This window comes from Halyomorpha halys, unplaced genomic scaffold, assembly GCF_000696795.3.
Source record: "Halyomorpha halys isolate HHAL.00 unplaced genomic scaffold, Hhal_1.1 Scaffold666.1, whole genome shotgun sequence".
In the NCBI taxonomy this organism is placed as follows: domain Eukaryota; kingdom Metazoa; phylum Arthropoda; class Insecta; order Hemiptera; family Pentatomidae; genus Halyomorpha; species Halyomorpha halys.
The window spans coordinates 226,923-239,045 of record NW_027112188.1 but is presented as its reverse complement, the minus strand read 5'-3'; the positions used below and the strand labels follow the sequence as shown (position 1 = coordinate 239,045).

General features: G+C 43.7%; 1 protein-coding gene across 1 annotated transcript in view; it reads left to right on the top strand.

Moving 5' to 3' along the window:
• LOC106685175 (probable ornithine decarboxylase) overlaps positions 1 to 12,123 on the top strand; it is a 125,111-nt gene that overhangs the window by 62,513 nt on the left and 50,475 nt on the right. The window contains exon 5 of the mRNA XM_067050191.1: positions 2,186 to 2,358. Coding sequence (XP_066906292.1) covers positions 2,186 to 2,358 — 173 coding nt within the window. The remainder of the gene's footprint in view (positions 1 to 2,185; positions 2,359 to 12,123) is intronic.

Genomic DNA, 12,123 nt, shown 5'->3' with positions numbered 1-12,123 from the left:
TTGAGATAGAGAAGTTTATTGCCAATCTATTCTCGCTAAAGTTGTTGTTTTGAACGTTTACCTAAGACGATGGCCTATCTCCTCTCCTTCTCTCCAGCAATCTTAGTCCGTCGCTTCATCTCGGCAACTAAGATTGTAACCTTATCCTTATCGGTTACACTGGTCCGTCCGCTTCATCTCGGCAACCAGTTTAATTTCCCGTCTCTCCCCGGCTCTAGTCCGTCCGCTTCATCTAGGCAACTAGAGCTGCACCTAGCCTTATCAGCTTACTGGTCCGTCCGCTTTATCTCGGCAACTAGTAAGCTGCATCCTATCATGACAGTTCTAGTCCGTCCGCTTCATCTCGGCAACTAGAACTGTTACTCTGCCTCAGACTCTCTCACCTAGACCTCCTCTACCTAGTCAGTGTCCAGGGCTCATCCCTTGGCACGGCCTTCCTTTCTAACCTAATTATGAATACGCCTTGTCGTGGGCCTTCTGTAAAGAAATATCAGGCTGGAGAAATCGCCTAAGACCAGACAACCCCGACACCGGCATATAAGAAAAGAATGCGTACACATAAATTACTTTCACACATGAGTTAACTCTTTGCACTCGATTGACTACTTTCAGGGGACATGAAAGATTATTACCGGTTACAGAGAAAGAACTTATTCCCCTGTAACTTTTTATGAAACGCATGTTTTCCTGTAGTTTTTTTTATTAAAATGACATGAAAACTGATCAAATTATTATTATGTATAAGAAGATGGTCAGGGTTGCGGTCAAAGGAGAAACAAAATAGTTTACAACTATTTATTTTCCGACGTTTCGCCCCAGTTTGCAGGGCTTCATCAGGGCTAAAAAGATACGATTTTGTATAAATATCAAAATGTAACATAAATAAATCAACTGGTTTTACACCGAAATAGAACGTGAGATGTGCATTCACAGCGGGCTATACACTTCTTTAATCCGTTGAGCAATATAGAGAACTAGGGGAACAAGTATGTACACGAGTATGGTTCAATGATATAGGGGAACTTGAAAAGATAAAAAAGAAATCCGAAAACTGAGGAAAGATTTAAAATCGTATTGAAGATGTCCATTGGGCTTTTCCAGTAATAAGAAAGTGTTGGGATTTCGTAATTTACCAGTAGTAATTTCCAAACCATTTCTTTATCCTCTTTTAAATTTTATAGTTTTTCGTAATGTAATGAGTAGTGAAGACGAGTTTCAGATAGACATTTATACTGACAGATTATCAATTATATGATAAATATTCAAATAGAAGATGATAGATATTTCAACACGAAAACGAAGAAATTTTATTGAAAGTGATAGCGATACAAGTAGTGTAAAAGAAAACATCTCCACATCACATATCAAGTGAAGACTGGAAAGACGTTACTCAATCTATCGATTCATTATCAAGAATCGTGTTTGAATTACATTACCAAAAAACTGGGTGTACGTTTTGGTGAATAAATGGCGTCGTAGGTAACATGAATGGTGCCAAATGCAAAGGGTTAAATTACAGGTAATTGCAATAGTAATTTGCTAGGGATCTTCAGGGAAAAAGTACTTTTTTTTTTTTTTTTTTTTTTTTACTATTACCTAACATCAAGAAGAAACCATAATTCAGAACCTCAATGACTATTACAATAATTTAATAGAGTACTGGCAACTGCTTTACACAGTTACATTAATTGTAATTTTGTCTTCAATTCTTACGTCAGTATAATTGTTCTTCACAACCACTAATTTTTATATTTTGGACCATTGAAAATATATTTAAATACACGTGTAATTATCACTGCTCATCTGTAAAACAATTGTACATTCTAACTATTATTATATATTTTTTTTTAATTTCCTGATAAGCGAACTATTTATATTTACAGATAAAGTTATAAAGAAATTCGTTGTACCTTCTTTAAACATAATACAAATAAATAAAGTATTACAAATAAATAAGATAATACAAAAATAAATAAGGTATTACAAATAAATAAGATAATACAAAAATAAATAAAAATTATTGTTGAAATATAATGAATTTATTTTGAACTATAGCTGTGTTTAAAATAAATTAAAAGTAGAATATTTACACATTACATGTAGATTTTTTATTAATTCATTTTATGAACCATAAAAACAATCACCTCCTACATAAATACTTTTTCAACTATTTTTTTTTTTTCAGGAAGAAATAAAAAAAGCTTTGGATGTGGGAGCAACACCCGATGACATAATTTACGCGCACCCCTCAAAAGTAATTAGTCATCTCAAGTATGCCAAGGACCATGATGTATCCCTCATGACCTTCGATTCCATCTCTGAACTATATAAAGTGAAAATGTACTTCCCACAAGCGAGGTAAATTCATAAGTTTTTTTTTTAAAGTTCCATAAATTTTAACGTATTTTGTTTTATTACGCTCGGATTCCAGTAAAAGAATATCTCATTGATTTCGAGTTCCTCTGTATATAGCTATTCGATCAACTGATATACTCGGTCAGCTGATATAGCCCTCAGTCAGCTGACTCAGGCGGTAATGCCTTCCCCCGCCAGATTACTCTTGCGCAGGCATTTCTGTTAATGGGACTTTTATAACACACAAAATTAAAACAATAAAGATAGATGTACCGAATAAGAGATGTGGGCAGGGGCGAACCAATGGAGATCAACGCCCAATAGATACGGGAAGCAATCTCAGGTTGAGTTAATCACCTGGTGAATCCATGGAGACATCGGAGACCGAAGAAGAAGCTGAAGAGCCACAGGACCGAGGTAGTCAAGGGGATAGAGTGGAAATAGGAGGATGGAAACAATGGCGATTGGAGGCGAAGAACGGGAAAGAGGAAAACACAAGACATCTGAAGGGCGACTGCACACTACTGAATTATAACATTAGGGAGAAGAGCGGTTGTCTGCCTATAATAGAGATTGCAGGAGTGAGGTGCCTGGTGGACATTTGCTGTTCAGTCCACGGGAGTATCGTTCTTTAGTTTGTTACATCGCCAGAATTGATATTGATGATTCATAAGGACTAGAGGGGGGGCGCCATATGCCACTATGATATCCACCTACCTCCAACACCACCTAGGGAGTAAGCGGAGAATTAGAAGCCAAGGTGGCGAAGGCCGGACTGTGGACGTGCTGTTGAAAGTTTGGAGCCTCTTCTTCTTTTTGGCACCAAGGCCAACTAAGTAATGTCTGGCTAAGAAATCAGCACCGAGCGTGGTAAACAGCGCAGCGCAGAGAATGGCCTTTCTCCGTAGAGCAGCAGCGGCACACCATCTATCAGGTGACCCATAACACATGGGTCAGAAAGCAATTACCCAGTCACAAATAAGAACTTTTCTATAAACACAAATGGCGACCCTCACCACATCAGATTCACATCTCACCAATAGACCAATTTTTCCCCCTTATCTAAATTCTTACTTACCTAACTAACTTAATTGTATTCTTTTCAGCCTCCCCTTTCCACCAGTTATTTCGTTTTATTTTAATATATTAGTTTTTCTCAAGATCACTTTTTCTCTAACGAACCTCCTTCTGATATCTTAAAACCTAGACTTGGATCTAATTCCTTTAGAGCTTAAAATTTGAGAAAGGTCCAGCCAAAACACTGGCAGTTCCAACACCATCATGTGCCAAAAAGCCCTTGAAAGCTGTGGTGTGGAGAGAGGACACGCCAGATTCAGGAATGCCATTGTTAACTACTCACCCTGGGAGGTCCACCAGGTCCTCTGTGAAGTTGACAAGGTGGGGATTCAGTAAGGAAAACTTGTTGGTACATAGTGTAGGAAGTATGCCCAGGGAATACAAAGTAATTGTGGGATGTGACCTGCTAGAGAAGGCGGGAGCTTGGGTTAGCAATAGAAGGGGAAGATTAAGTTGGGGGGGGGGTAAAATTTACAAATGTCATTTTCAGCGGAAGAACGCGTGTGCTCAGGTTGGAGCAATCAATCAGGCCGAGGACTGGAGACGAACCTTAGACCTTAGAAGGGAATTCAAGATTTTTTTTTAAGAAATGAATTTTTTAAACGAACGGGAGGACAGTCCATGAGATTTTACTAAAACAAGACAATCACAGAAGTTGTAGAAAACTGCGAAGGTTGTCTACTCACGAAGTATGACAGACACCCACCAGAAGAGAAACAAGAGGGGACACCTATCGGCCCTATGTGTTTCGAAGGCGTTTTAGGATCCACACTAATCATAGACCGTTGTAGAGGGTAGGAAAATTGAAAGAGTCATCTGGGCGTATCACCAGGTGAAAGAAGATCATCAATCAGTATAAAATGGACATCGCATACAAGCCTGGTAAAGACAATGTTGTTGCTGACTGGCTCTCAAGGGCAATAATGGTCAATGCGATCGAGGATAATCAGGGAGAACCATTTGGACATGCTCGACAGTTCTTGATAGAGTGGATCTTGGAAGAAGAGAAAGAACCAGGCACAGAAGAATCGGAAAACAGAGGAGAGATATCCGAAGATGAAGACTCAACTGTGGAAAGACCAACCGAAATGGAAAAAATTGATGAAATCATTTATAATAAACGTCACTAAAGCATATGGAAAACCAGTAACTCAGGGCTACTGAAGATGGAGCATGGAAATTAAGACAGCAGTAATATAGTGACTATATGGTCCCAGCCTAGTAAAACCAACTCTACAGAGCACCAAAGGATGCATCGAAAGCCGGACTAACCCATCTGTCGGATTTCAGTAATCCGAATTTTTCGGTTATTTATTGAATTAATATATAGTCGGGGTCAGGGGTCTTATTTGCCTGATCTCTCTTATCTGATGCCCCCCCCCCATGCCGCGGAAACCGGAAGACCCAGAAGACGCCACGACTCCAATGCCGCCCCAGCCTATGCACCTTGCAAGCTAGGACCTGGCCTGCCCCTACCATCACGCCAGAGTCCAGGACACGCTGACAAGCCACTAAGGAAGAAAGACGCTCTTTCTGACACCAGCATCGAATTCCCCGCTGCCGATGAGGTGATAGCGTTCGTAATACAGAGACTAATGGCGTGCAAGCTGTCTCACGAACTCAATATGCAGCCTCATTCCGTCGCTCCACGTGCTAAGCCCGTCGGTAGAGGAAAGGGCGGAGTCTCCTTGCTCGTGAAAGACTGTGTTTCTCCGGATCCACCCGGGTCGCCACCTAGGCGTACGTTCCCTGGGAAATCAGGCAGGTCGGGGCGTCGTCAGTGATCGCTCAATGTGTTGTGAAGTCGTTCAATGCCCCCTCTACTCTTCGTGTTGGTGTTTAAGTGCCACTCCACGCCCAGCGCTTTCATTTCGTCCCGAATCGATGCGCTATCAAACTCCCTACCACCATCCGACGAGATCCGATCGGGTATTCCATAAAATAGAACCACGTGCGCATTGCCCCTAATACCGCGCCCACTGACCTGTCCGTGATTTGATGTGCAATGCCACCTTTACTGAATAGGTCGACGGCCGTGACCCAGGTATACGTTGTATCCCCTCCAAGTAAACGTATCTACCTGCAGGTCGACTAATGGCATGTCCGCCTTCGGGGTTTCCTACTGTATTGCTTTCGGGGGGTGTTGGTCATATTTGGTGTTCAAACAGATCTCGCAATTCCCTATCACCTCTTGCACGGTTCGCTTTAAACCCCACCAAAAATATTTCCGCCGCTGGGCCTGCGTCGTCTCTGTGATCCCTCTATGATTTGTTTTACCCTGGTGGTAGGCGAGGGTCACCTCCTTCTGTTGTTCCACATCTCGTAATGTGTCCACCATTCGCATGCAACAGACGAATGTTCTGTCCACCCCCAACTGTTCCGTCCACCAAAGGCGTTTAATCTTTTCCCATACCACGGCATGCCTGTCATTGAGTACCCTACAGATCTGGTCCTCGGCTACTCCCGGTGTCGACCAGATAGTCATTATGGATCTCCTCCCATATTTACCGTAGCCCGGTAGTTCTAGACTTCCAAATTATTTGTCAAGACTTATCATTAATTATCTCCTCAACCTGCTCCATGTCAACCGGTCGATCACCGTCCGAACTTTCTCCTCTCGGTGCTGCCTCCCTACCGTCTCCTTCCAGAGTACTCTAGCTCTCGTCTGCGGCTCTGTGGTCCGGTGCGACCTGGTTACTTTCCTTCCCAGGGGTCCATTCTGTAGAAATTCCACAAGATTCCCTGACGGCCCCCCTTGGTCTTCCTCAATGGCATTCACCGTAATACCGCGTGACAACCAATCCGCCACCACGTTCTCTTTCCCAGGTTTGTAAATTACCTATGTATATATATTGTAAATTAAGGACGGAAGTGATCCACGGCCCATACTATGCCTAACAATTCCCATTCTAGAGCGCTGTGCCGCGTTTCCGCGTCCGTGAGTCTGCGACTGGCATATACTATTGGGCGCTTCGCTCCATCCCCCTCCTGAGAGAGTACAGCTCCCAGGGCGTATTCGCAGGCGTCTGTCGTGATTGTAAACAGTCGGTTGAAATCCGGAAATGCCAACACCGGTTCCCGCTGTAATTTTTCCATGCATTTCCGAATATTGTTTTCCATCGTCGGCATTACTACCACTCGATTCCCCTTTTTTAAGAGGTTATTGATAGGGACTAAGTGTTCCGCCAATTCGGGCATGAATCTCCTATAATAATTGAGGGTCCCGAGCAGTCGTCGGATCCCCTTAACTTCTTTCGGAATCTCCATCCGCTGGATCGCATCTACTTTCTGCGGATCTGGCTTCACTCCATGTCGGGATATCGTGTGCCCCAAGAACGAAATGTGCTGTTGCCCCAATATCAATTTTTCGGGTGAAAGTTTTAACCCAAACTGCCGAAGCCTTTTGAACACACTCCGCAGGTGTTCCACGTGCTCCCGTTCCGTCTTATTAAAGACCAATAGGTCGCCCATATATATTTGGCACATGGATTAGTCGATCCCTCTCAGCAATTCATCCTTGAGCCGTTGAAACGTTATGGGCGCGTTCTTAAGTCCAAAGGGCATCCTCATGAATTCAAAATGTCCACGCTCGAAGGTAGAAGCCGTTTTAAAGAGGTTCCTAGGGTGTATCTCGATCTGATGGTAACCCGCCTTTAAATCAAGAGTACTAAACACGGTCACCCCGCCCAATCGATCCAAGATATCCTCAAACCGTGGAATTGGGTATCTCTCGTCAACCGTGTTAGCGTTCAGCTTCCGGTAGTCCACCACTAATCTGTACTTCTCCTCGGTTTCCCCCGGAGCGGCTTTCTTCCGTACTGCCCATAAGGGGCTGTTGTATGGCGACGTACTGTCCACGATTATACCCTGGGCTTTCAAATTTTCCAGCTCGTCCCGTATGTGTTTTCTAAGCGCCTGTGGGTACCTCCTCTCTTTGACGTAAGTCACCCTCTCCTGTTTCAAAGGGATTTCATGCACGGTTCTACCGTCATGCCCAGAGCCTCTCCGTCCCTAAAAAAAATGTCCCTAAATTCCTCCATTATATCCTGTCTCCAATTTCCTCCCTGTACAATTCCACCTACCTATTTTCCTCCCAGATTGTTTTGGCCTCTAAACCTTTTGTTCACTATACGAATGGTCCATCTGTTCCCTTTTCTTGCTATCCGTGACCGCTCTCTGGTTAATAAATCACGATAGCTTGATATTCCCGAGGAATGTTTTGTACTATGTGAACCCGCCAGTTACCACTTACTTAGGTCCATGTCCACTTCTCCTTCCACACTACAGGGCCCACCCAGAGTGATTAGTTGACATGTACATACCTGGAGTGTCCTCTCCCCGTTGGTTAACCTCCTGAGCGCATCCCTGCTGAGGATGGTGTGGGAACTCCCAGTATCCACCAGCCATGCTACTCCTCTCACGTAGATGATAGACAGACGGCTGTGATCCCCCTTCACGTTGGAGCATACCAACGAGCGGTCGCCCCTCTGCTGTCACCCTCCTCAAATTTCTTCGTTTAACCTTCCTCTTTCACCGGTTCGCTGCCCCCTGGTTTTAGGTTTAGGTTTCTTATCCCTTTTCCTCGTCTCCTCTTCCGGTTCTGTCAGTAATGCTTCAGAAGACTCTGACGACTCACTAAACGATTCGTCCGATTTGGGTAGCCCACGTCTTCTTCTGACTCTCTGGACGTTCACCTCCATCGGTTCTCCCTGGTCCGCCTCCTTCCTCCGGTAGATGTATCGGCAATGTTTTGCGATGTGTCCTTCATCACCGCACTCGAGTACGGGAGCACCGGGCCACTAGGAAAACAGGGCATTTTCACAGCCATGACATCTTCTATCCTCCTTCCGACCACCATTCCTCGGTCTCGCCTGGTTCGTTTTTCTATCTCCCGTGCCTCTATCTCTACCTGTTTCTCTTTGCTCCATCCTTCTCCAAGATGTGTCCAAGTTTCTGTGTGGGTGTAGGTTACTCTACTCCACCCTGCATCCACTATCTCCATTCTTGAGTCGTTCTCTCGTGCGCTGGGCGCTGGTGTCCACCATATCCTGCGCACATTCGGCGAACGTGCATTCCCGGGGTAAGCCCTCCTTTTTGTTTGTCTCCTTGGCCAACTGAATCTTCAGGATTGATCCCTAGAAGCTCATCCTCCAATGCACTACCTCCGTACTTATTGATTCCCTCATCTTCTCTGTAATTAGATTATACTGGGCGAGCAACGTCCCCGCATACTGACCATTGGTCTATGTAGGTCGTTTTCTCTCTCTAAACAAGTAGAATATATCTCCTTCCGGAGTCCACCTGCCCCCAATATATGCCTTCTTAAATCTCTCTTTCACCGTTGGCCACAATGTGTCCTCGTTCGCCTGGATCAGGCTTAAGACACTTCTCTTGACCCGGCAGATGAGAGCAGCTTTCAGTGAAATGGCGTTGGCTCGCTCCTACAAGTTATCCCCAACCTTCGCCTCCAACCTTTCTATAATCCGGTCGCCTCCTTTGAGGAAATGGTTCAGCTCACCTATTTCCCCAGTAAACCTCCAGGTCTGAAATGGCCTTTCTTAAGTCCTGCGATGTCGTAGCCCTCACCTTCATCAAGCTAACACGTTCGCATGAGCCGCCGCTAGAGTTGTATTTGGTTGAGGTTGGAAATCCGGGGCCTCGGGGACCGCGGGGGCTGCGGCCTCGCCCTGCGCCATGGGGGCTGAGGGAGCTCCTGCCTCCTCTGGCGGTATATTGAATCTCCCAGTTTGCAGGATCGGGGTACTGTCCGCATTAATTTTCATAGATTCCGAAGAAAACGGGAAAAGAGAGAGAAAAAATAACACAAAAGAAAAAAAAAAAAGGGAAACAGTAGACTGAATAGTAAAACAAAAATAAAATAAAACGGTCCCGGGTTTCGGCAACACTTATGCGTTGTCAGAGGAGAAACACTAAAAAAAAAGTTAAAAATTTGGCAGAGTAACAATACGAAAGACTACTGAAATAACACTGTTATTCTTTCTCTTAATGTGTCTTATATACATTTTGGTTGTTTATTTATATGGGTAGGGAGTATTAAGGCGGACAATACGCCTTGTCGTATTATAACTTTTTGCCAACCCCTGACGGCTACCTTTTTTTTTTTTTTTAATCCCCCTCCCTTGCCATTTCTGGGTGCGGGAACAGTGGGGTAGTGCGCTGGGGTTTGCGCATACCTAACGGCTACCTAGGTTGCCGCCGCGTACTGACCAATGAGGGAGTGTCAAGATTCATTCTTGCAGACCGCCGAGAAATTAATGTTTAACTGCTCCAGGGGGGAATCGAACCCACAAAGTTCTGAACCGAGCGCACTGGGATATAACTTAAGTATCAGTGAAGGCAAAATGTAAAAAAAAAAAGGAAGAGGAAATAAGATCTAACACGCTGGGACTGCTGTAAAATACTGGCTTTATGGGTTTCAATACATCTCTTTATATACATTGGATCAGCAGTTAGCTGACATCGAAGTAACTGCTGACTCAGACCGTACCTCTCCCCCCAAAAAGTTTACGAACAATCCTCGTAAACTAATACTATACAATATAATAACATTTAAAACAAAAACTATTTACAGTAAAAAAAAATCCTACATACATATCATAGTAAAAACTCACAAGCTCCCTTAAATAAATGCTAAATACATAATTTTAACCTAAGAATAAAATTAAAAAAAAAAAAAATCATACAGTAAATGTTCAAGAAAATATTTACCATAATAGAAAACAGAATGAAAAATACAATATTTACGAAAATCAATAATAATCTTAAAACAATAAATAGAATAAATAACTAAATTTTCTGTAATCTAAGCTAGTATGAGAATACTTCAGTTTTTATATTGTTATTGCCGGAAGTTTTAATTCTTCAATATGGACAGTTTTCCTCTTTTTGAGCTCTCTGATACTTTCTATTGTTACAATATTGTGTTCCCTTATAATTATCACCCTGATTGGGCCCTCGTGTCGCTGTATCTCTTTACCCCTGTTCCTATATAAGATCATCCCGATTTTGATTGCTCCCATCCTATCTGTGAACTTTAAATTCTCCCGAGTTACCCTCCTATATTTGTCCTTTTCTATCCTTCCTTGGGCCTTTTCCCATAACTTTCTTCGAGCAATATGGTTGTTGTGTACTTCTTCTCCGTTTGCTGCCGTGTCCTTATAGTCCCGCCGGTGTCCTCGAAGCCCAAAGAGGATCTCAAATGGTGAAAACCCCGAAAATATATGTACGGAATGATTGTATGCCACAATCGCCTTAGACATTGTCACGTCCAGTTCCAGTCCATGGTCAACCTGATATCGTCGAAGATGGTCACTTAACGTGGCATGAAGCCGCTCTATGCCTCCTCTACTCTTGGGGTGCTCTAGTGTGTTGAGATGCCATATTACGTCAAGGTCTTTCATTTCAGTTCGAATCATAGCATTGTCGAATTCTCTGCCTGAATCTAAAGAGTTGCGCTCCAGAACTCCGTAAAATTGAAACCACATTCGGAGAGGTGCTGGCACTGCTTCTGGTTCCACCATTAGCAATCATCGGGTGAATGTCCTGTCCAGTCCTATGTGCTCATCACACCATAGCCACTTAATCTTATGCCAAACGGTTTCATTTTCCACAAATAGGTGAGACTTTTTTCCAGGCTTAGAATCGTTATTCAACGTTCTATAGATATGGTCATAGTGATGTCAGCTGTAGAGATAGTGAATTGCCGAGTGAAGTCTGGAAAAGGTAGCACCGGCTCCTGCTGTAGCTTCTCCATGCACCGCCTGGTATTGTCTTTCACCAGTGGAGTGATGATCACCTTCCTGCCTTTCTTCAGAAGGTTGTTGAGTGGGACGAGGTACTCAGCCATTTCTGGCGCAAATCTCCGGTAATAATTTAATGTTCCCAGCAACCTCCGAAGTTCCTTCACATCCCTAGGCACAGTCATCTTCCGTATAGCTGCGACTTTATCTTTAACTCCTTCCCAGGAAATCATGTGGACCAAAAAATTGTATTTGTTCCTGCCCCAGCGATGATTTCTCTCCTGATAACTTCAGCTCAAATCTCCTAATTCTTAGGAATACGCTGTGTAAACGTCCATCCGCTTTCTTCTATTTCAATACGAAACTCCTCTCTGATGCTGGCGTCAATTAGTTCCTGCGCGCACCCTACGAAGGAGCGCTCTCTCGGCATTCCCTCCTTCTTTCCAAGCTTCTTTGCCAACTGAATCTTCAATACATTGGATAGGAATTGCATTCGACCCTGTACCTGGATTGCCTCCATCATTTCGCTGAGTTTATTGCTGATTCTGATGTAGTGTGCCTGGTGTTCCGCTGTATACTGCCCATTAGACTGTCTCGGTTTCTTCGTCTCCCTTATCATCATGAATATATCCTCCTCTGGGGTTCACCGTCCTCCTCCGAATGCCTTCTTTAGTCTTTCTTTGATGACCTTCCAGGGAGTCTCTTCATCTGCCTAAATCTGATTTAGGATACTTCTTTTTACTCGGCTGACTACCGCTGCTTTCAGTGCTTTGCATCTCCGGTGAATTTTTCTAGGTCCGACACTGCCTTCCGCAGTCAGGCATACATCACAACTACCGATGGTTTCTTGTATTGTGCGCTTCATATTCCACCAGAAGTATCGACGGCGCAACGCCTGTAGTGTTTCGTTCAGCCCTCTATGATTGGTCTT